The sequence below is a fragment of the Stegodyphus dumicola genome, chromosome 4, assembly GCF_044657685.1.
Source record: "Stegodyphus dumicola isolate Sdum_Otavi_A_Nest chromosome 4, ASM4465768v1".
Classification (NCBI taxonomy): domain Eukaryota; kingdom Metazoa; phylum Arthropoda; class Arachnida; order Araneae; family Eresidae; genus Stegodyphus; species Stegodyphus dumicola.
In genome coordinates this window covers 35,248,841-35,275,014 of record NC_140771.1, presented here as the reverse complement: position 1 = coordinate 35,275,014, position 26,174 = coordinate 35,248,841, and the positions used below count along the sequence as shown (strand labels likewise).

At 32.6% G+C, this 26,174-nt stretch overlaps 1 protein-coding gene across 2 annotated transcripts in view; it reads right to left on the bottom strand.

The window, feature by feature from the left end:
• The window catches only part of LOC118196935 (uncharacterized), a 126,838-nt gene that overhangs the window by 59,752 nt on the left and 40,912 nt on the right, over nt 1-26,174 (bottom strand). For both annotated transcript variants that reach the window (XM_085814724.1, XM_085814723.1), the window contains 3 exons: nt 20,227-20,356; nt 13,182-13,312; nt 9,437-9,588 (listed from right to left, as the gene is read on the bottom strand). In XM_085814724.1, the coding sequence (XP_085670850.1) occupies nt 9,437-9,588; nt 13,182-13,312; nt 20,227-20,356 (413 nt within the window). The remainder of the gene's footprint in view (nt 1-9,436; nt 9,589-13,181; nt 13,313-20,226; nt 20,357-26,174) is intronic.

Sequence of the window (26,174 nt, the reverse complement as noted above, 5' to 3'; positions counted from 1 at the left end):
CTGGAAATAAAATGTGATATTTAGGATCAAGTCAAATGATCACTACCATGTCAAAGATTTAAAATTTGGATTTAATGAATATGCCATGATATGTAAAAAATATTAATATGAGTGAAGAGTAGATTTAAAACTAGTCAGATCAACCATCCTCAAGTATTTTTTATGAATTATGACATAATAAACTTATGTTTAAATTTTAGTGAATTAATAAGTATCAATAAAGCCTTGTATAGTTCTGCTCACATAAAAGTTTAAACCAATGCCTTCCAGGCTCTAGTAGACTGACAAGTGAGTTATCAGTCTAGTCTGAATTCAAATGAGAGCCTTATGAAGGTTAGAATAGCCTTTCTATTTAGTCTTTGAATTTAATAGAAGGCTCCTTTTTGCACTATAAGACAAAATTCTGCCATCTGCAGGTTTTTAAAATAACAAACTGAAATTCAAATTTAAATAACATAGTCTGACTACAAAAAAAAAAAAAAAAAAAAAAAAAAAAAAAAAAAAGTCTACCTAAGCTGGCTCAAGTAATTAAAGCATGTTTTAACATCAGCTAGCAAATGGCTCAAAGCCAGAATAAATGGTGGCGGAGCTGGCGACAGGATATGAACTGCAAGTGAGGCTGCCAGAAGTTCTAACTCTAACCATTCAAACCCTTGGCTTAAACACTCTACAACTACTTTGCATTCTAGTAAGGACTATGGAAAGAAGATATTATAGTAAAGTTTCAAATCATAAAAAATGGTTAATTAACATAAAACCCAAAATTTTTCTCCTCCAGAATTTAAATGAATGAAAAATAAAATCCTAATGAATTTGGATAAGGTTTCAAATTCTAATTTGAAAACATGTGCCGTTCTTCCATTTAAGTTCTTACAGCTAAATTCACATTTTACACCAGTTTAATTTACATATTCAGACCACTGCAGACATTTGTCTCACATCTTCTTCCTGAATCTACATGTAGAAATAGTTTAGAAAAGAAATATTTAAGCTAAACAATATGCATGTACCAGAATAACTTTTCACAACTCTTTTTTCCTCCCCTTACCTCTTTTTTTCACCCCACTCTCCTGCTTTATATTGGGTGACGCAGTAATGATCTTTGTAATGTTCTTCCCTTTTAGCATAACGAATAATTTTTCTGTTATTCATTGCAAGAGGGGTGTCAGAATTCATAAAAAATTCAAAAAGTTCCTTTTTCTGTTTCCTTATGTTGTATACAGTTAGTTGCCTTTCCAATGCCATACTTCTCGCATAATGTTTAGGCGGATATACCTTTATCCACTTTTTGCAGCAATTCCAGTTTTCATTTAATGGATATCAAAACATGCTTTCACTTTGTAGATCCTGTTGCAGCTCCAGAATTAAAAATTCTTTTCGACATAATCGAAAGTTGAAATTTTAAAAAGCATTCATAAAATTTCTGTAATAAAAACAGAAAAAAATAATTAAGCTGGACCAAATCAAAAAGTTAAGGAACAGCACAATCTGTTATATTGACTGAAATTCTTTGGAATCAGTAGAGTATAATTTGAACCTAGCTTAATAGTGTCCACTATATATTATTGGTTATGTATCATGAGGTTGGAGATGAAAGACAAGTTGTTCAGCTAAATTTTGTCTTGCTTCTATCGTGCACTGAGGCAATTAAAGCCTGGTTGTTATTTATTATACTTACGTCTATTTCTTGCACATTTTTATCTGAGTCCTGAAAAAATAAATTCCCACATATCTTATCGAAAGCTGGCGCTATCTTACCTCCTGATGCAGCCTCTGGCGGCTTCTAAATTCTGCTACCAAGTATCTCTCTAAGTTTTTAAATTTTTGCCATCCCTAAATTTTGGATCCCAGTACTTTCCCTAAATCCCCAAAATATTTTCATCCCTTAATTTTGTTGCTCGGTGCTTCTCTTTATTCCAAAAATCTTGTCTTCCCTAAATTCTGCTGCCTGGTTCGGCCATACGAGCTTTGGAGCCGGTTTTGTGTGTATGTGAAAAACAACTCAGTTATTCTTCTGCCTATGAATATTATTAACAAAATCTATTTTTAGCATTTGGAAATAAATTTTTGTTAAATTTTTTCTCATCAGTATTTCTTAGCACATTTAACTTAAATCTGTAATTATTGCCAAGCATAATTTTTAATAAGATTTGGCAACATTGTAGCTGACTTTTTGCAGCAGGTTTGGAAGTAAATGATGGTTCTAATTTGGTAGCATGATAGTTCCATTTCAAACACCTTAATGATTTTTTAGAAATTTTACATCACAGTGTTTTAAAGCAAGTATCTTTCTTTCAACTGCCAAAAAATCGTTTGACAAAATATGATTAAACATGCCAAAGCGAATTGTTTGCGCAGATGATATTTGCAGTGGCAGGAAACTTCCATTAAAACCAGATATTTTGCATCAGATAATCACATAAAGCAGTAATTTATTTTAGAATTTGACAAGATTGGGGGGGGAGACATAATAAGTGCTTCTCCGAGATTTACATATTTAAAAAACTGAAGTTTATTACAATACACAATTTTGGGAAGTATATCCTTTCACGCTGCAAATCCTTTTTCATTTTATGTAAATTTGACAACTGATTTCTTTTACTCAACCTTTCTTCTTTTTCAGTAATTACATGTTTAACAAATTTAGATTAAGATAACATGCTGAATAATGATTATTGGAGAAATCAAACAAGAATTAGCGTAATATTTGTAAATTTTGTAGGACTAGTTTCAATGGTTTAATAACAAAATGAACTTCAGTACTTTTCCGTTTCGCCGCCGCAAATCTCGCCAAGCAGACTTTATTGGCGACAACATACAGTATATAGATTCAAAATGTTGGTTCTAAGAGTTTTTTTTTATTTTGAAGGCATAAACATTTTAATATTGTTTAAAATTTTGTGAAATGCCTGTAAATAAAGACAATAAATTTGTAAAAAGATATTAATTTAAGAATTTACCATGCTTTCATGGTTCAACATCCTGATTCGTCGGTTCATATCATGTGACCCCAAGTGATCTCATCTTGTATAAACTACACTACAACAAATCGTCTACATTAATTTCAAGTTAAATCTTAATTTGGAATTCAAGTTTAAATGCAAGAATTATTTCAATTTGTACGAATAGCTTACTAAAAAATTATGTAAAACTGTAATGCTTTACTTCACTAGTGCATTTTCATTAGAATTGATGAATTTAAACGTTGACTTTGCCTTTTCTATATTTTCGCCTTCGGGTGAGCAGTGTGATTGCATCCTAATTGACTCAATTACCGCGAACGGCCTTAGGGCATAAAATTGAACTATCTGATAAAAATTCTATGTAATTGTATGCCAGTATTGAAAGATACTATCAATCTGATAAGAAATAGCTGCGATTTTTTTTTAAAATGATGTGTAAAAGGTTACCAGTGAGGATATTCCGTTTAGAATCATACCATTATTGGTGATTTTATCGCCTGCGCCGGCAAAACAGAAGAGTACTCGAACTTCTTCAGTTGCCTAAGTGCAAATGAACAAGATAAAATAAGAATGGTTGGACAGAAGTTAAGCTACTAGCGCCATCTATGGATGAAACAAGAAAACTAAAACATAATTTCCTTAAAGGCTGAAACTAGATTCGATGAATCAGCTCCCTCAGGTATACTTCAGTTCATTGCAAATGAATGAAATATCATGAACAAATGTTATGTTTTAGTTTTTTTGTTTAATCAATAGATGGCGCCAGGAGCTTAGCATTATTTTTGCTATTTGGATTAAATGGGGTCTCGAGAGCCAATACTGAAGGTGCATTTCTGCAGATAGCATTAGCTCTGAAGGTAGAAGTGTCGTCAGATTTCTGTGGATTAGGATGACATAAATATGGAACTAGAAATTCAATGAAAGCTTTGGTCAGCTTTAGATCGAGTCCATTCTTGTTAAACGCACTATCAAAACATGAATTCTATTTTAGAAGCTGGATTCAGCATGAAAAAGTGGTGAACACGTATACAGCTACTTCAACGCAGAATTTGAGGAGAAAACTGTGCCCTGTAAAATTCTCGGCTATTACTGAAATTTAAAAGAGGATTGCATAAACATTGATAATTAAAAATTGATAAATTCAAAGAATGCATATGAATTCAAGTCTTTAAAGAGAGATGTGATAAGAACTGCTGAAAAGATATTTAACCCTAAAATTATACTTCAAGAAATCCAAAAAAGAAAGCTGAAATGAGATGATCATTTACCACTAGATTTGGTGAAAACATTCCATGATAGATGTGCAGAACTGCATTATTCAAATGAAGTTTAATTACCATGGCATTTATTTACACAAAAGGAAAGAGATACACTTGGAAACTTGTTTTGCAGATGCAAGTAAAATAGCCTAGGCAGCTGTTATTTTTTTTATATTACAGTAATTCAAATAGAAAGTCAGTTCAGTTTTACAGACTCAAAATACAGAGTTGTACTTACAGCTCTTGTAGAAACATATTTCAGTACATTTGACACAATTCGACATCTTTGAAGATACTAAATTTTATTTCTGGTTCAGTTTTATGACTATTCCTTCATATGATTTAAAAACAACTCTAAAAAATTAATATATATATACAGTGGTGGCCAAAATTGTGGACACTTTTGGAAATTTTTATGTTTTTGAATTTTGTATGCTTATAGAAAGTGTTACGTTTCACAAAATGCAAACTTGTATACGGTCAAAAGTCGTTAATTCGGACACCCATAATCCGGAATGATCTATAATCCGGACCTCAAAGCTGAAAACTTTCTGGGCATGTGACGCGTTGATACATGCGCATAGGTGTTTATGCAAACGCGTAAGACCTTTACGACTGCGCATATGCGTGCGCGCAAGCGCAGAATACGTTTTCGCGTGCACGTTTTATGTATAACGGACTGTATAAGCTAAAATTATCTAATTATCTATTTCAGTTAATGTTGATGATTGCGTTGTTCCTTAATCTTCGAATTGGATACGGCTTATTATTTTCTGCAGACTGTAAGAGCAATTTTACAAAAGTAAACTTGAACTTTCGATTATGTCAAATAGAATTTCCGATGCTGGAGCTCCCAAAGGATCTACAAAACAAAAGTATGTTATGATGTCCATCACACAAAAAGTGAAATTGCTGCAAAAAATGGATAAAGGCATGAAGATGGTGACAGAGAGGTTAGTGAAAAAGAAAAAATTTCGATTGACAAGTTAGTCGGTATTCTCGGCACAGCAATTATGGGACTTGAACAGCGGAACTTTGTAACTGAACAAGAAATTATGTCTGTTTATAGAATTAAAGAGAAAGTAGTATCACATAAAACGAAGCAACTTAAACAACTTACATTAAAAGAAATGTTTAATAAAGTAAGCAAATAAATATTAAGCTTTTTTTTTTTTTTTTTTTTTTTTTGTAAATTTTGATACCCTTTAGATCATAATCGTTCTTTATTTCATAAATTACGGTTTCATGTTTTCAATTTTAGAATTTCTGCATGCCACCTTACGAGATTTAAACTAATGATCTATAATCCGGAATCGCCGAAGTCCCGACGAGTCCAGATTAACGACTTTTGACTATATATCATTTTAAAGAGAATTTATTACTAAATTCAACACAAAACACAAAATTGAATTATTTGCAATACAAAAAAAAAAAAGTTATATGTACTTTAATATAAATAAAAAACACAGTTATGAAGTGGTTTATAATGTCTAGCTTTCCTGGCCAATCACTGTTCTTGTTCTGAGAACCAACCAATCAAATGTTAGTAACTACCAGTAGAAGCTGACATCATGTTTACACTTGAAACAGTTCATTATTTTACTTTGTTCTGTAGAAGGAAGACCTGTTTCTTATACACTGCACTTACAAGTAGGAATTTTTGTAAAAATTTTTAATATTTAGTTAAGAAGCAATGACATCAAATAAAAGAGTAAACTGGACACCTAGAAAGAGTTGTTATACTATTGCATTACGAGAAAGTGGTCTTTCCTATGCTGAAATTGCAAGACAGGTGGGTGGTTCAGTGACTACATCTATAGTCCGAAAGTTTTGTTTACGATATCAGGAGACAAATTCAATAAAAAACAAAGAAGGAAAAGGCCGAAAAAGGTGCACCACATCTATTGATGACAGAAGAATAAAAAGACTATGTCTCCAAGATAGAAAAATGTCATCAGCGGCCATCAGAAGTGATCTGAATGATGCTGGAGTTTCTGTCAGTTCAAGAACAATCAGGAGAAGATTAACAGATGTTGGACTGAGAGCAAGAATTCCACAAAAAAAGCCTTATCTTAATTTTCAGCAACAAAAAAAAAAAAAAAAAAAAAAGGGGTGGGGGAATACAATGGGCAAAGGAACACATTAATTGGACAGATGATCAGTGGTCACAAGTTATATGGAGTGATGAAACTAAGATATTGTTATTCAGTAGTGATGGGCGAAAAAATAAAGACGTAGAATAGGAGAAGAGCTACATCCTGACTGCATTCACGCAACTGTGAAGAACCCAGTTAGTGTTATGATTTGGTCATGCATGTCAGCAGATGGTATTGGTCGCCTTCATGTCATCGACGGGACACTGAATGCCAGAAAATACATTGACACTATTCTAGAACCAAAACTTCTACCTTCCATCAGAGATCTCTTTCCTAGCAATGCTTTGTTTATTTTTCGCGGGATTCCGCTCCTTGCCACACGGCCAAAATATCGAAAGAGTGGTTTCGTACAAAGAGCATTAAATTGTTGTCATGGCCAGGAAACAGTCCTGACCTCAATCCTATCGAAAATTTGTCGCACCATTTGAAAACTTTTGTCCGAATGAGGGGCCCATCAAATAAAAGGGAACTAATTGAGGCTATAATTGTTTCATGGCATCATGTAATAACGAAAGAAGAGCTTAAAACTCTTGTCAGCTCAATGAAACGTCGATGTGAAGCTGTAATCAAAAATAAAAGATACCCTACTAAGTACTGATAACTCACTGCAATCATCACTATCCAATGTATATCGATAACTATTATCGTTTAACTTTTTTTTGTATTGCAAATAATTGAATTTTGTGTTTTGTATTGAATTCAGTAAAAATTCTCTTTAAAATGATATATACAAGTTTGCATTTTGTGAAACGTAACGTTTTTTAAGCATACAAAGTTCAAAAACATAAAAATTTCCAAAAATGTCCACAATTTTGGCCACCACTGTATATATAACAGAGTTGAAGAAACATGAACTCTTAATAATTTGGATTACTGGAATAACTACCCCAAAAGAAGAAACCCTGCAAATTTTGGTGTTTAAAAAAGACAGTTTAATTGCTCTGAAGGGCAAGGAACTGTGGTGGAATGAATTATCCTGGATGAGGAAAGATGAAAACCATTGGCTGCATCCAAGTAATGATATTTCCCATTTGGTTGAATCTTAATCTGAATTGGAAGGATCCATTATTTCTTTGCAGGAAATGAAACAAAAACTCTTTTTCATATATAAAGATATTTAGCAAATTTAATAAGATACTATGAATCACAGTGTAGATTCAGAGATTTATATATAATGGAAAGAAGCTGTATAACAGGGAGAATGGCAGCTTAATTAAAATTTCATTTGGCAGAACAGATTAAAATGATGCAGACTGAGAATTTTCCATAAGAATACTTGGCCTTAAAGTGAAGAAAAACCAATGTTGAAATATTCTATCATTAGCTCATTTAATCCTATCTAGATGAAAGATGAATGATTTAATTGGAGAACATCTTCAGTAGGCTAACACTTTCCATAAAGAAGGAGAGCCAGTTTGTTGCCAAGTTCTTGTCCCTTACCTCTTATCATTAAGGACTGCATCAGATTTCAGCATATCTTTGAATATGTGCACATAACGGGTGGCCATAATTAAACTGACGGTGCTCACAGTTTTCTGTATCACAATCTATTTGCAAGAGTGACACCACATTTTGTAGGAAGATTAAACAAGACGGGGACGAAGGATTCCGCGGAAAAAAAATTAGTTCCAAAAGTCACCGCTAGGGAAATATTTGGCGCTGTGTAATAGAAAATAGAGTGTTAACAAATGCAAATCAATACGGAAATTACCTTTTATTTTGCATTCAAATGAGGTTCAATGTGGCTGTCGTTGTTGTGGACCACATATTGCATTCTGCGCACAGTATGCACAACAGCAGAAAGTAACATGTCTGCAGGAATCTCCCGTACAGTCCGTGATATGTTATCCTTCAACGTAGCCAGGTCCTGGACCAGTCCTTGATATACCTTGGACTTAAGGTAACCCCATAACCAGAAGTCACATGGGGTAAGATAAGGTGATCGAGGTGGCCATGCAGTTGGAAAGTAGCGGTTAATGACTCTCTCTGATGTTAATTTTTGTCATAGCATCTGTTGCACCCGTACTGCAGCGTGTAGGGGGACTCCATCTTGCATGAAAATGATTTTCCCCAGGCATTGTCTTTGCTGAAGTGCCGGAATGACAAAGCTGTTCAACATGTAGCGATATTTCTCTCCGGTAATAGAACAGGTTTCCGGTCCTGTCGGGGTAATTTTCTCATAAAAGAATGGACCTACGATAAATTCCGCTGTGAACCCACACCAAACAGTTACCTTTGGTGAATGTAGGGGAATTGTTGTGACTGCATGTGGTGATTTGTCATCCCAAATTCGGCAGTTCTGGGCATTCACAGTTCCATTCAGGTAAAAGTGGGCCTCGTCTTCCCATAAGATTTTCCATGGCCAAGCATCATCCACCTCCATTCTGGCAAGAAAGGTGAGAGCAAAAGTCAATCGCTTATTATGGTCGGGGTACAGTAACTCCTGTACACGGCTGATCTTGTACAGATAGAAGTTGATAATCTTTCGTAAGATTTTCCACACCTTACTGTAAGGCATATCCATATTCCATAAGGCATATCCATAATAAAAGGTAATTTTATTCCATATTAATTTGCATTTGTTAACACTCTATTTTCTATTACAAAGCGCCAAATATTCCCCTAGCGGTGACTTTTGGAACTAGTTTTTGTTTTTGCGGAATCCTTCGTCCTCCGTCTTGTTTAATCTTCCTACAAAATGTGGCATCATTCTCGCAAGTAGATCGTGCTACAGAACACTGTGAGCACAGTCAGTTTAATTATGGCCACCCGGTATATTCAAGGCCTTACTGTCTGGACTTATCAAAACTTATGTATATTATGCACCTAATATTTCCATATTAGGTTAATTAAATAAATTATAATCTATCATAAGAACACAAAAGTGAACATGCAAAATCACTAGGATATATATATTTTCCTTTGGTTTTCTCTGTTACTTGTACACATAATCTGTATAAAAAATTTGTCTCATTTTTCTAGTTTAAAATAAAGTTTATTTAGATGAATCAAATAAGAATCAACAATGGTATAAAAATAAAAGAAAATAGTTAGTCACCTTCTGTGTTTATTTGAAGAACAGATGTCATAAACAAAGAGTCGGTAAACAAAAGTGCTGTCATTGGTTGAACATTTTTCAGCAACACGTTTTTCACACATTCCAGATATTTTCCTTCTACTGCATCAGGCAAATAACACAATATAAAAAGGCTAAAAATAAACAATATGTAGAAAAATACAACAGAAAAATAACAGATTAAAAATATATCTTATTAAAAAATATACACTTGCATTAAGCAGTAAAAATACATTAAAATACATCACAACAGTCATTAAGAAAAGATATTCATGCAGTTTAACAGAATAGGATGCAAAATACGCAGGTCAGTCAGAAAGTTAGTTGCACTACTGCGTAAATATGTTCCAAGATTATTTGGATGACACTATGTGGCAACACTTCAGTCATGTACTTTAATCGCGTAATGTAGAGGCTTCCGCAAGGCAAGTTTAGTTTTTCTGGTAATCAGTTGCAAACATGTCTCGACAGCTGCATATAGTGTCGAAATTGGAAATGTGTGCAGTGATTCGTTTTTTTTGTGGGCAAAAAGGTGCAACTGTGCTGAAATTTATGGGCGGTTGCATGTAGTGTATGGTGAAAATGCAATGTCACGTCAAGCTATCGCGAAATGGTGCAACATGTTTGAGAATGGATGTACAGATATTGACGATGCTGAGCACGAGGGAAGACCATCAACTGCAACAAATTCGGAAATTGCTGCTCGCGTGAATGAATGCATTCTTGCAAACAGACACATAACTATAGACAAAATCTCAAATGAACTGGATATTTCTCATGGAAGTGTGCATAAAATTATTGCCGATCACATTAAATTTCGTAAAGTTTGTGCTCGATGGGTGCCACATCTATTGATGAAGGAACATAAAGAAAAGCGTTTTGAAAGTGCATTTGCATTTCTGCAACGTTAGCAAACGGAAGGAAATGAGGTTTTGGACAAAATTATGACTGGAGATGAAACTTGGATTCACCACTTCTGACCTGAAACAAAACGCAGCTCGCTCGAGTGAAAACATTGCAGTTCCCTGACACGAACAAAGTGTCGAACTGTTCCATCTGCAGAAAAGGTGAAGACGATGCTGTTTTTTGACAGAGAAGGTGTGGTGCATACAGAGTTCATGCCGAAGGGTGCGACAATTTAATGCATCTTCTTATTGTGAAACACTAAAACAATTGCGACAACCATGTAAAAATCGACGGCCAGGTAAACTGTCGAGCGACATTGTGCTCCTGCATGACAGTGCAAGATCGCATGCAGCAAAACAAACGTGTGACCTTCTGAAAAAGTTTAGGTGATTTGGCACCTGCAAATCTCAGCTGCACGGTATGGATTTCGAAGTGGGGACCACATAGTCTCCGTGGCCCCTTGATTGCTCTGAGTTGAATAAGCCTCGTCCCCAGAGTAGTCTGACCCATCCGGGACAGATGTACGCTCCAGCTAAAACAGCCCACCGACACGCAAGGCACAAACGGTATAGGTGGGAAGTGTGGAATCACCCTCCTTATAGTCCAGACCTTTCACCTCCTGACTTCCATATATTTGGTCCCATGAAACAAGAACTTTCAAAGCGATGGTACCATTCGGATGTCGAAGTTGGAGAAATAATTCTACCTATCTACAAAGAAAGATGCTTATATATAGGGTTTTCTTAGAGGAACTGGCACATATTTATCCTAAATGTGAGGAAAACTGTGAAGCCCTTGTACAGAAAACCAGTTCAAACACTGGCAATGAAATCCATACAAACTCAGCAAAACTATCACTTATTGCTTCGAAAAACTGTACATACAAAAGGCTTTTGTAATTTTTAATTCCTTTATTTTCTCAAATAGAAAGATTTCATTTTCATGATAATATATGAATTTTTTTAAATGTATTTTTATTTCATGATAAAATTCTGTTCAGATGGCAAAGAGTTATTGCACATTTAAAATTAGCAAATTTTGTGACCTTTATAATCATTACAATGTTTTATCTAAATAAATTAATGAATTCCTTAATTTTCCCTTATCATGTTGTTTAAAAGGATAAAAAAATTGTGCTAATTAAACACATAATTTATGCTATATTGCTAACAATTTATTAAGTGTTTTGAGGAAGTTTTGAATAAATCTTTTACAGCTGAAGTTCATTAATATCTCAACATGAATGCTTACAGTAATAAGCAAAAGTCCTATGCATTTAAATGCATGATTCAATGAGTTATTTCGATGTATTAATCGACCATAGTAAACTAATATATTAATTTCCATGCATTAATCTCCATGATTTATTTCTATGCATTAATCTTCCTGATTTATTTTCATGCATTAATCTCCATGATTTACTTATATGTATTGATTTCCATGATTTATTTCCATCCATTAATCTCCATGATTTATTTCTATGTGTTAATCTCCATGATTTATTTCCATGCTTTATTTCTATGCATTAATCTACCAAAGTAGTGAACTAATATACAGCTACATCTGAAAGTGACCAATGTTTCTGACTGCATAAATATATATTTATTCTGAACATCAACCTTCTATGAGAAGAAAACCTTCATAGAAGACCAAAATCAACTGAAATAGTATATGTTTGCTTTAAAAACTCAATATAATTTTTAAAAAATAAATAAATAATCAGTAGGAAAAGTTATAGCTGCTGATAATTAACAAGGAATTTGGTATAAATGAATCATACTGCTATATATATTGTACAAATGGCACTCATATTCAGTAAGCAATATTTTGGAAAATTCTGAAGTTGAAAATGAGAATTGTTATGCACTTAACAACTAAAAGACAAAGGTCATCCAGCAGAAGTAATATCCAAAAACTTGGCTGGTCATCCTACCTTATATCAAAGAAGCTCTCAGGATAACAAAAGCTGCAGATAGGTTATTTTGATGGAAAAGCACACAAGGGCTATCTGTGTAAAAGAAAGGATACCTTTCCCTTAGAGAGAATGTAGAAGATTTTTGAAAGGAAACATCAGCTGAAGAGAAATGCGCAAGGAAAAAAAAAAAAAAAAAAAAAAAAAAGAAAGAAACCATAACATGAATTAAAATCTACACACACACACACACACACACACACACACAAAAAAAAAAAAGAAAAAAAGACCATAAAAATATCCCATAAAAGATGAACACTAAAGTGACAGTTTCAAAAAAATTATGTATGAAGTACTGATTTTATACTATTCCAATACATATGACCACTAAATGAATGAAAATAAAGTTTTCTATAGTAATATTTCAATCTTCTTTATTACTGAAAAAAGGACACAGAATAATTTTCTAATATGCAAACATATCTCACAAAATCTTTTGGAATTACTTTGCCCACCATCCTAGGCACAATTTAGCTAGATGTACAATTTTGTAACCATCATTTCTTCTTTTTCTTATACACTTGGCCAGCTATTAGCCCTCTGATAAAAATACAGCCTTAAATGACCAGAAACTGGTTATTTAAATGCACAGAAATGATCAAAATGCATAATAACATCTCAAGTATGAATAATTCTCTTAATATTCTCCTCCCTAGTTCAAGCATACAGAACTGATGTTGCATACAAAACCTTTCAATTACAGTATATTAAAAAAATAATACACAATATGCACAAAAATCTTAATAAAGATAACAAAGTAAATAAATAAGTGACAGTTGGCAAGATCCAATACATACCACATGCAAATAAACAACAATAACTTGAATATAAATTATAGCAAAAACATACTGATATAATTCGATAATCATGATTCTGAAGGAATTAACATTGTCACTTGTAATTCCTTTAAAAACTTCATATATCTTTTTAATTGCATTTAGCTGAAAGGAACAAATTTTGACATCTTCCAGTTCTTCAACCTATAAAGATAAATGATTCAAAACTTCATTTTAGCTTCAGTGTAAAGTAAAATGCAATAAAAAAAATTAAATCACAATCAAATGCATTACATTTTAAAGAGAATTAAAAAAAATATTTTTTGGTTAAAAAATCATCATAAAAATTTAAGTAACATATTAAGTTAAAAACTTCTTTTATTAAATAACAAAGCCACACATTGTTTAAGAGAATTATAGTCAGAAATATATATACTTGGAAAATTATGCAATTCTTTTAAGATAAATAAAAATAAAGCAGTATAAAAACAAGAAAATTGCACTGAATCACACAAGAAGCACTTTTTCTTTGTCTTTTTGCTATCTTACTGACAATCGGTTAAGAAGTCATTAGGTTTATTTGTAAAGAAGTTATTGAGGTGCTGCTTGAATAGTCTCCAAAGAAATAAGCACTAGGCTGGTTGGAAAATTTTCATGCGACCTGAAGAGATGAAATTTTAGGGGACAAGGTGGAAATGAGTGACTGAAAACACCCCAATCTGACATTCACTGAAATGTGGGGCAGAACATTGCTATGGTGGAAGACAATATTTCAACAATTGGTCAGTTCTGGGTGCTTTGCTTCCATTTCTGTTTTTAAAACTGCCATTTGGAAAGAGCAGTTTTTCTGAATTTATTGACTGATTTGGTGGTAAGAATTCATAATATATAATTCCTCTATAGGAACAGAAATTCAGTTAGTATAAGAAAAAATTTTAGTCAGTATTATAATTATTTTAAATTAGTATAATTAAGTAAAAACCATTTAAAATCTGTAACAAAAAATCCTGAATCGCAACAATTATACTAAAATATTCATTAAAATACTGACTAAAACATTTTCCATATAATTCATGGCTTTAATTGAATTTCTGTTCCTTGGTGATAATATATAAAAAACTTTTTCTAATAATAAATTATTGGTTTATTATTCAGCAACTTTAGTGCAAGTTTTAGGCTTATTAATTTACTCATAATTACTTTTACTTAGAATATCTATATAAAAATAAATCTATATCTATCTATCTATATGTTATATACGAAGGTTGCCAATTTATCATTCTGGCCTAATAATGAAAAAACAAATGTTTACAATTGAAATTGGTTTTATTGTTTTTCAAAGTATTCTAGATCAATATACTTTTGCATGCATTTCAACCAAAGCACTTTTTTCACTCCAATTGACGTAACTCCAAAACATGCGTTTTGTATGCATGAACAGCTTCTTCGGGTGTTGTAAATTGCTGACCACATAATTTACTTTTGATGTGTGGGAATAAAAACCATTGGGAGCCAAATCAGGGCTGTACCATCAATTCAAAACTCCATCAAAAACTTCTTTGCTTGAGCTCATGTGTGAGAGCTTGCATTGTTATGATGAACATTCGCCTCTTCCGCTTTTTTTGGATTTCCCCAATGATTTCTCAGAAACAAATGGTCACGTACCATTTGAAATTAACAGTCCTGCTTTGCCCTAATGCCACTGTCACCACATGACCGTTAATACCGAAGACATAGGCACCCATTAGCTTCAATGTGCTTCTTCTGCAAACAACTTTTGTTGGATTTGGCTCATCTTGGAAGAACCATACAGTCGATTACTGTTTTATTTCAGGCTTATATGCTTAGACTCATGATTCGTCACCTGTGTAAATGTTATACACTGCCTTTGATGCACCTTGAATGCATTTTTCTGACATTTCCTTTCACCAATCGACACGTGCCTTCGTTTGAGCGTTTGTCAGACTATTCTGGATCCAACATGAACAAATCTTTTTTCACAGTCAAATGTTCATTTAATATCTTATTGATGCTTGTCATGCTAATGCCCAAAAGTGCCTCAACTAATGGTATGTCACATGGTGATTTAGTTTTATCAGTTCACACGCAGCATCAATATTTTCCGGCACAACAACCGATTTTGGACGACATTCATGGAATTCATCCTGGAGCAAATGTCCACCATGATTGAATTCGTTGTACCAGTTTTTTACAGTGCTGCAGGATGGTGCTTTATCGTTGTATAAAGAATTAAGTTCATCAAAGCACTCGTGTCTTCATAATCCACATAGAAATACTATCGATTTCAAGGGCAAACAAAGTCCCACTTCATCAGGAGCAAAGATATCTGCAACCATCTTTTGCTGCACATTTCTTTGCTCATGATGAAGAAAGACTTTGTTTGCCCTCGAAATCGATAGGGTTTCTATGCTAAAAATCTACATCTAACACAGGTTATTGCTTCACTTTCATGATTTATTTGAGTTGAGCTTCTCTTCTGTCTTGATAACCTGCATCGAAAGTTATGAAAAATAATCACATGAAAATGTTCACAAGTCAATTCCATTTTTTGCCTGAGATGAATTTTTTAATTTACTGTAAACAACACAACTCGCGCTAAAATGACAAAACGTTCTGAAGATGCCATGGTTAAAAATATTACACTTTCAAATGGAATCATCTGCAGTCACCTAACAACATTTACTGTTTAGAAGGCCAGAAATATAAATAGCAACCTTTGTATAGATACATATAAATTTTTTTAGATGAAAAATTAAAACAGAATATATTATTATTACAGTTTTTATTATTATTCATAAATTAATAACAGAACAATAAAAAATTGACTATACATAAATAATTTGAACAATAATAATCAATTTGAGCAATATTATATTTACTGTAAACAATGCAATATTTGTTTCTATTTTCTCTTATTTAGTTTTTAAGTCAATCTCAAATGCCCATTGTAGTTGATGTTTCAAGTTTTATCAGTTATGCACGCCCATGATTTTTTATATTTCGTGAATTTGATTTTTAAAAAACAATTTGCAGAAGCCCTCACAATTTTTTGTGCCAGATTTCTCAAAGTGAATTTTTTTCTTTTTTTATACAAATGTCATTAAAATCAATTTTTGATTCTGATGTTTGAAAAATGAGTTTCAGTTTGTCACTGCACTATAAATCAATTACTTCCATCAGGAGATTTTTCTGGAGTCAACATGATATTAACATGAATGGTAGATGAATATATTTCAAATGTTTTATCACATTTACCTAAATTGCTGAATTAACTGTCAAAAGCAGCTATAAGTTCCCTTATTCTTTAGCATATTCAAAATTATTATCATATTCTAAATTTTTAAATTCTTTCAGTAATAGAAAATGAATTTTTGAATTGCAATTATTCAGTTTTTTTAATTGCAATTAGAAAATGTTACCGTTTTCTAATTGAAATTTAAAAAAAACAATTTCTTCTGAAATGCTTGATGTGTTTAAAAGCACTGATTATTATCTTTCTCTAGCAAAGATATACGAGTATTTAATTGATAAATTTTTCTACTGTTTCCATTAAAAAACATAAATCCAATAAACACTCTTCATTACTTACTTCTGCACTAGTTTTTATACCGGTCTCATTCATAAACAAATCAATTTCTTGGTGTAACTCAAAAAAATCGTTATAAATATCTTTCACAACTTAACCATTTGGCATGACTGAAATATATAATTTTATTACATTCAGTATCTAATTTTGTTATAAATTCATTAAACTATCGATGTGAAAGTGCATATGGTCAAATATAATTTACCGTTTCTATGAACACTTGCATAACATGATTCATCGCTAATAACGTGAGTGAAAAAATTTTGTCAATGAATCAAAGAATGAATAATAATTAGAGCTTCAATTTTAATGTTGTTTGATTCTATTTTTTTATTAGTAATTTTACAGCTCCTATTTCTTTACCAATCATAGCTGCTGTGCCATCAGTTGATATTCCAGAAAGAATTTCTAAACACAAGTTGTTTTCACACAGTTTTCAAGAGCTTGAAAAATATCTTCTCTTTTTGTAGTGTCCTTCAAACTCATCAGGTTTAGTAGTTCTTCAGTTTCTTTAAATGATTCATTTATTCCACAAATGAATGCTACAAGTTGAGCAGTGTCCGAAATGTCTATACTTTCGTCAAATACTGAAGAGATAGATTTGAAATCCCAAATTGTACATATTTAGGATAATTTCATTTCAAATATAGGTAATTCAATAACATGCCATTTGCCGAGATAAACTAAAACCAAAAAAATAACTTACTTTTATCACTTGCCTTCACAATATTAAATGGTTGTTTTAATGCTGAACTACACATTTTTTATTGAGCTTCAATTTTGATTTAAATTCTGTAAGCTTTGATTTTTTTCTTCTTTCTCTGATATCATATAATCATTATGTTAAAATACAGTGACGGGTTCTCAAGAAATTAAACACATTAATTTGGGGTTCTGAATAATAAAACGGTACTTTTTCTCCCCGTTATTCACTGCATTAACTGTTTCTGAAAATTCGTTATGTTGAAAACACTGAGCAGTTGGTCATTCTGTATTCATGGTTATCAGTGGCGAATATGTTAAATGTGTTAGTCACATTATTGCTTCAGCCTTTTCTTTGCTGCTTTTTTGGCCAATCAGAAACCTTGAAGTTACAGCTCTAATGTGCTTCTATTGACAGCTTCCACGTTGTTTTTAACTCAGAGGCGTTTGAACAGATTTCTTAATTTTTTTTTGTGTTAACAGAAGGTATCAAATTAGAAATTTCATGACTTCTGCTGCTAGCTGCAAAATTTCACAAGGCAGACTGAATGTAGCCTGGGTCTTAGGATGGCCATCTCTGGTACAGTCAAAAGTCGTTAATTCGGACACCCATAATCCGGAATGATCTATAATCCAGACCTCAAAGCTACAAACTTTCTGCGCATGCGTCGCGTTTACGCAAGCGCACAGGCGTTTACGAGAGCGCGTAAGACTCTTACGGCTGCGAATATGTTTCTTCGCATGCGCGTTTAATGTGTAACGAAGTAATACGCTAAGCTGAAGTTATCTAATTCAGTTAATGTTGCAGATTGCGTTGTTCCTTAATCTTCGAATTGGATCCGGCTTATTATTTTTTGCAGACTGTTAGAGCAATTTTATAAAAGTAAGCTTGAACTTTCGATTATGTCAAATTGAATTTCCGATATATATTTACTACAAAGCGAAAGTATGTTTTGAAATCCGAAATCTGTTTATCAATTTCACGCTGCTCTGCGGCAGAGGGGGGGGCAGAAACATCATTATTAAATTATGATAGATTAGAAAGATTATGTCAAATAGAATTTCCGATATATATTTACTAATATGTAATTTGTATCTACAAAGCGAAAGTAAGTTTTGAAATCCAAAATCTGTTTATCAATTTCACGCTGCGGATTGGAAGTTGATCTGTCAGCACTACCCTTATCTTCAGGGCAGATGTTTTTATTTTATTTGGTTTATAATTCCGTACTAAGTGTAGTATTTCATCTCCGTCTTTGATATGATTTAAATCAAGTTCCTCGTCATTATAATTCGCTTCCGAAGGTGAAGAAAGTGACCCAGAGGTTATTGAAAACGAAAACATTTCGATTGACAAATTAGTCGGTATTCTCAAGACAGCAATTATAGGACTTGGACAGCGGAACTTTGTAACTAAACAAGAAATTATGTCTGTTTAATAGAATTAAAGAGAAAGTATTATCACATGAAACGAAGCAACTTACATTGAAGGTAATGTTTAATAAAGTAAACAAATAAATATTAAGCTTTTTCTTTTTGTAAATTTTGATACCCTTTAGTTCATAATTGTTCTTTATTTCATAAATTACGGTTTCATATTTTTAATTTTGTAATTTCTGCATGCCATCTTACCAGATTTAAACTGATGATCTATAATCCGGAATCGCCGAAGTCCTGACGAGTCCGGATTAACGACTTTTGACTGTATTAGCAATTCAGAGTACTCTTTAAAACCCCATTTTAAAAATAATTAATAATTTTTTTAAAATTGTAGTTATGTTGGAAAAGTTACTGGAAGATATTTATGCAACATAAAAAATTGAGGTACATAAATAAGAAAAATGTGAGTTTTCAAGTTTTCTAATAAGTATATTTACAAGCTGCTTGATGTTTTTAATTTAAAAAAAAGAATGGCAATTGTGCAAAGTTGCATTACTGAATTAAATTTTTATTCACATATTAATAGCTTCATTCACTTAAACAACATTATCTCAAGGAATAACTGCTATTTTCATGATTTAATACTCTGTAGGGTTCCACTGTATCTAGAAACCTGTGTCAAGTGTCCTATAGATCCTACTAGATTTGAAGTGAGTTATAGCTTAATCTGAAACAAAAGAAAGTCCAAAGAAAGGTTAAAATAACCTTTAAGTTACAAATAAAAAAAAAAAGCACTGCTTATGCAATAGACAAGCTTAAGTAACTTGTGGATATTTAACAGAACAGAATAGTTAACAGAAAGTTAAATTAAAATGTAGGTACTTCATTTCTGAGATTACAATACAGAATAATTTACTTCAACTGGCTCAAGTATTTAACATTGCCTAGCGAGTTGGAATACAACTTCAGCAAAGCTGGTGACTGTAAGCAATAATAGGACACGATTGCCAGAAGCTCTAATCTAAGTATTAAAAATCCCCAGCAACTAATTTGTATTCTGATGAGGAATAGGGGGAAAAAAAGAAGTTATAGCAAAGGCTTACATCATAATAATTAGTTAATTAATATATAAAATATCTTGTAACACTCTCCATTAATGCTTATCTATTTTGCAGACAAGTTTTACTAATGATTCTTTATATATGAAGAAACAAAACATTCAGAGATAAAATGTGCATTAAACTTGAAAAATGATATGTAACAGATTATTTATTAATCCTCCTAATAAAATAAATTATATTAAGGTCATTATATAAATAATTTTTTATACTGCTGTACAGATTTAAGAAAGAAATATAAATACCAGTCAAAAGCAATTAAATACTTCAGTACAGAAAATATGCAAATTTTCCTTATTTAAAAAAAATACCTCATTATCAACCTTGCTCAAATTATATTTGTACATTTTTACAGCATTGATTATCTCAGATGATAAAAAAACCAAAACTGGAGAAACATCAAAGATAGGTCGCAGACATTCTTTATATTTTAAAACATACCTAAAAATAAACAAACAAAATCAATGCTGGAAGAACTTCAAGAATAGCAAATATTCAACTTTCATTAAATCCACAGACTCTAACTTAAATTAACTCTTTCATATATGCAAAATCTAATAAGTGCTAAATTGGCTTCAGTATGAAACAAAATTCTTTAAAATGCATATCTGGAAACCATATTCCTCTTATCATATAAAAAAAAGAAATTTTAAACAACTTTTATATACAGTACAAAGTCCGTAATCCGGACATCCATTATCTGGAATGATCTATAATCCAGACCTCAAAGCCACAAACTTTTTTTTATATGCTTTATGCATGCCCATAATGCGTTTACGCATGCGCGTTTAATGTATAATGGACGGTATAAGCTAAACTAAAATTATCTTTACTGATTCTAAGGCATTTCAGTTAATGTTGCAGATTGCACTGTTCCTTAATCTTCTAATTGGATCCGGCTTATTATTTGTTGCAGACTGTTGGAGCAATTTTATAAAAATTAAGCTTGAACTTTCGATTATGTCAAAAAGAGTTTCTAATTCTGGAGCTGCCAAAGGATCTACAAAGCAAAAGCATGTTTCGATGTCCATCAAACAAAAAGTGCGATTGTTGCAAAAAATGGCTAAAGACACATCCGTCTCAAAATTACAGGAGGAGTGTGACATTGGAAAGTCGACTGTATATGACACAAGCAAAAAGAAAAAGGAACTTTTTGAATTTTTTATGGATTCCGACACCCCAGTTTCAATGAATAACAGAAAAGGGTTCATTATGCTAAAAGTGACAATCATGACAAAGTGATGATTGAATGAGTCAATCAGCATCGCAGTGAGGGTGTGCCATTGACGGGTCCAATGCTAATGGCTCAAGCCAAAATATTTCATGAAGAAATGAACTTAAGCATGAGTGCACATATTCGACAAGTTGGTTAACCAAATTAAAAAATCGCCATGGTATAAGACAATAAAAAATTTCAGGTGAAAATGCTTCAGCTGATACTGAAGCTGCTGAACAATTTGCAGATGAATTCATTGAACAATTATCTCCAGAACAAATTTACAATGTTGATGAAACTAGTCTTTTCTGGCAATATGTACCGTGAAATACCTTGGCAACCTCTAGAGAAAAGGCTCCAAGTGGTGTCAAAGATTCTAAAGCAAGACTAACAATTTTAGCATGTGCAAATGCTGCAGGAATGCATAAGTGCAAACGTTTTGTAATCAGAAAACATACACGACCTTGAACATTTAAAGAAGTAATGATTTTCCCCGTTATATATCGCGCAAATAAAAGAGCATGGATGACACAAGCGTTGAACAAGCATTGATGAATGTTTGGTTTGAAAATCCTTTTATACCCGAGGATCAGCGACATTTGAATTCGGTTGGTTTACCTGATGACTCAAAATTAGTCCTGATTGTTGACAACTGTTCGGCGCATACTTCGCTTAAAGTTTTAGTGACAGATAATGTATCCGCATTATTCTTCCCTCCAAATTGTACATCTATTATTTAGGCAATGGATATGGGAATAGTGCACGTGCTAAAATGCAAATATAAAGTAGCATTTTTAAAATCTATGTTAGATTTCTTGAACAACGGCAAGACTATTCAAGACTTTTTGAAATTTTTTTGCATAAAATCTGCTGTTCGGCGCATACTTCGCTTAAAGTTTTAGTGAAAGATAATGTATCCGTATTATTCTTCTCTCCAAATTGTACATCTATTATTCAGCCAATGGATATGGGAATAGTGCACACGCTGAAATGCAAATATAAAGTAGCATTTTTAAAACCTATGTTAAATTTCTTGAACAACGGCAAGACTATTCAAGACTTTTTGAAATTTTTTAGCATAAAATCTGCTGCATGCAGCATCGCAAGATCATGGGAGGATGTGTCTCCAGATATGTTAAAAAAAATGCTTGGCATAATTTATGGCCAGCTACCATATTTCATGGTGAGGACAATGAAGACGATAGCCGCGAATTCAAAGGTTTTCGGACACCACAAACTAAAGGTGAAATTTTCCAGTTATTGGATTTTGTAAAGAAATGTGGAGAAGCGGTAATAAATGAAAATGATATATCAGAAGTCTTCCATTGCGACGACAATGCCCCAATCATAAATCAATTAAAGGACGGCAAAATCTGTAGTATGGTTCTAAATCCAAAAATACTGCTTCCGATAGTAAAGAAAGTGACAGAGAGGTTATTTAAAACGAAAAAAGTTTGATTGACAAGTTAGTTGGTATTCTCAACACAGCAATTACAGGACTTGAACAGTGGAACTTTGTAACTGAACGAAAAATTATGTCTGTTTATAGAATTAAAGAGAAAGTATTAGCACAAAAAATGAAGCAACTTAAACAGCTTACATTGAAAGAAATGTTTAATAAAGTAAACAAATAAATATTAAGCTGTTTTTTTTTTGTAAATTTTGATACTCTTTAGATCATAATTGCTCTTTCATAAATAACAGTTTCATATTTTTAATTGTATAATTTCTGCATGCCATCTTACTAGATTTAAATTGATGACCTATAATTCGGAAAACTCCAAATCAGGAATCGCCGAAGTCCCGATGAGTCCATATTATGGACTTTGTACTATATAATATTTTTGCATACCCAACTAAGCCATCACATATCAGAGGTAAATGTTCCATAGGTTGAGAACCGCTAATCTGAGCGATGCTTAAGGACGTGATTTTTCACCTTCTGCTTCATAATCTTTGTTTTAAATGAGCACAAAGTGGGCTTTTTTACTTTCTCGTAAGAAATAAAGTAGTAATTAAAGTATCATAATTGTGAAAAAATTTGGGTATCATATTTCAACAGACATATTCATTTTGATTGTTCCTAAATCTGTTTGGACAATTTCTTTGCCTGAACTCTGTAAAAACGGACAGAATAAGAGAATGCTTTTTTCCAAAATGGATGGTAAAATAGCTTTAAAGGGGATTTTTTATGAAGTCTGTACATACATATGTATGCATGTATCTTGCATAACTCAAAAACAATTAGATATAGAACATTGAAATTTTGTATTACAAGACTGCTATTACATCTAGTTGTGCCTCTTACTTTTTTATTGCAGTTGGTTGTTCAAATATACACACATACACACACACACACACACATATATATATATATATGAAATGTATTTTCTTATACATTATTTGTGTTGTGCAGCCGGGGCAACAGGAATGAGACAAATTTTGGAATATAAAGTGATACGTTTATTTCAGCATCCATCTCACAAGCGTTCCTCCCTGTACCTTGAGGAGAAGTCCTATTTATAGATATGTGTGCATCATGCTGCTCATCCAACCAGTGATATTAACTGATATCACAAGATGACGGTATCTTCTCATGAAGAGTGTTCTTAAGGACTTTATGTAATACAACAGATTTACGAGTTTGGCGATATGGCGGGCGCCAACAAGTTAATATAATTTATAATAAAGAAAGGATTTTGCCAAAATTTAGGTAGAGAATCGCTAACACATTATTAAGCAATATGATTAAAATTAAATTTAATCAATTGATTTAAAAATATCATTACATATATATTTATGAAACTAATCATAATAAACATGTTTCCTCCCCCTGTTTATGTTCCTTTCTTGCATTTTATGTTGTCACTGTGCCAGAAAAGCCTTTTTGACCATGCATTGCTATGCGATTTTCCATCACCCAGGTGTACTCTGTCTCTCCAGAAATTTTGTATCCGAATTGCTGAAACACCATATATATCGATGGAAAGAAAGAAATGACAGGAATGGAAGAATGCTTATAAGAATTCTGTTATCATTCCTTTCTTTCCATCAAATAGCTATAAAATTGCACGTATTTTACAGAAATTTAATTTTCGTGTCATTTATTCTCCTATCAATAAAATTCCAAGTTCCATACTCAAGGACCCCATTACAAACATAAATTCTTGAGATATTTACAGGATTCCTTGCCAGTGTTAATTTGCATTGGTCAAAGAGAGCCTTAAAATTCCGCATTAAGGAACACGAGCCGTATGTTAAGAAAAAGGAAACACAGAAGTTCTCTGTTGCCCAGCATTGTTGGTCTGAAAATCCCATTTCCAATTTTTTTGTAGCCAAAATTATTCAAAAAGCTTCTTCCATTGGTGTATTGGATTTTCTTGAGGTATTTCACATTCAAAAAGAGTCTTTCTGTTCTAGTTAACAACCCTAATTCCAATCCATCTTTGCCTTTAAGGAAATTATGTTTTAATTCTCATTTCATCAATAGATGGCACCAACAGCTTAACTCCTGTCCAGCCATTCTTATCTTATCTAATGACTATATCTTATCTCATTCATTTGAGCTCTGACAGCCAAAGTAAGGCTAGCTTGCAGTTTAACAGAATTCTTGAAACACGACTGGAAGGTTTTTGATTAGATCACGTTTGATTTTAATTCCAGTCATGTTTCAAGAATTCTTTTAAACTGCAAGCTAGCCTTACTTTGGTCAATCATAAGGGATACATGTCAACAGTTATCCAAAATTGAACATAAGCTCTATAAGCTTCATCTGGAACTCGCTAATTCATATCCAAAATTCACTGCCCTTGAACAAAAGTCTTGGTCTAGAACGGAGAATGCAGTTAACTGTCATAAAAACACACTTGCAGTTAAATTCGAAAAACTTCTTTTACATTCTTCCAGTTCAAGTAGTTCAAAAAATCTTTCCATTGTAAACATTAAGCCAATAGTTAATACCGTCTTTTTCCAAAAATAAGACACTGTCTTACTTTCTTTTTTGGTCCAAAATACGCGCTAGGGCTTATTTTCGGGGGAGGGCAAAAATAAAAGTATATTTATATATTTTTATTTAATATTTATTTTACACAGTATACAGAAATTTAAATTTATTCAATTACAGTCATCTTCTTCTGGAACATCGTGATAAATAAAATTCTGAATTATATTCTGATTTTCTTCTAAATCCATTTCCTGTTCTCATGTCTTGCGATATAGCTATCGTTAAATGAATATTTCTTGTCTAAGTAGCCTGTTCGTAGTGCATTGGAAACATCACTACCAGTTATTTTGTCCCATGAATTTTTTACCCAATTCACAACTTCTTGTAAGCCTGGTTTTACAAATTACCTCGATGATTTCTCACCATTCTGTTTTCAATATATTCATTGATTTCCATCCGCAAATGATCCCTGAATAGCTTGTTTATTGCAATGTCAAGTGTCTGGAGGTAACCAGTCATTCCTGCCGGAATCATTATTTGATCAATCTTCCTCTCAGCAAGAAAATATGTGTCTCAGGGGTTACGGTTCAGCGCAAATTTCAGCCCGACGAGAGTCTGTCGACGCTAATGGATGACGATGCCTTTCCTGTGAACGTATCTCTCTCGGGGGCAAACAGTGAACTGGTTAAGATAAATTCCAAGAATTAATTTGAAACGAACTGTAGAGGTAAACAATTAATTTCTCGGAATATTTTGTTTTAAACATTTCTCTGAAATACGGGTATACATAATACGGGTAAAGCTAAACATATTATTACTTATACTTAATAAATCAACAGCATTTTTTAACGAATTCTTTTTGTCGCCTTATTTTAACTAAATATTATTTTCGGAGGATGTCTTATTTTACAAAAAGTTCCGAAAATCATGATAGGGCTTATTTTTGGAGGATGTCTTATTTTCAGAAAAAGACGGTATTTCTAATGCTAGTTTATCAGAAGAACAAGAGAGAATTCTAAAATGTAATTTTAACTTCTCACAAATTTCTAAACCCTCGATTCCAAAGATTTTGGCACCTATCGAAAAAGCTTTCAAGATCA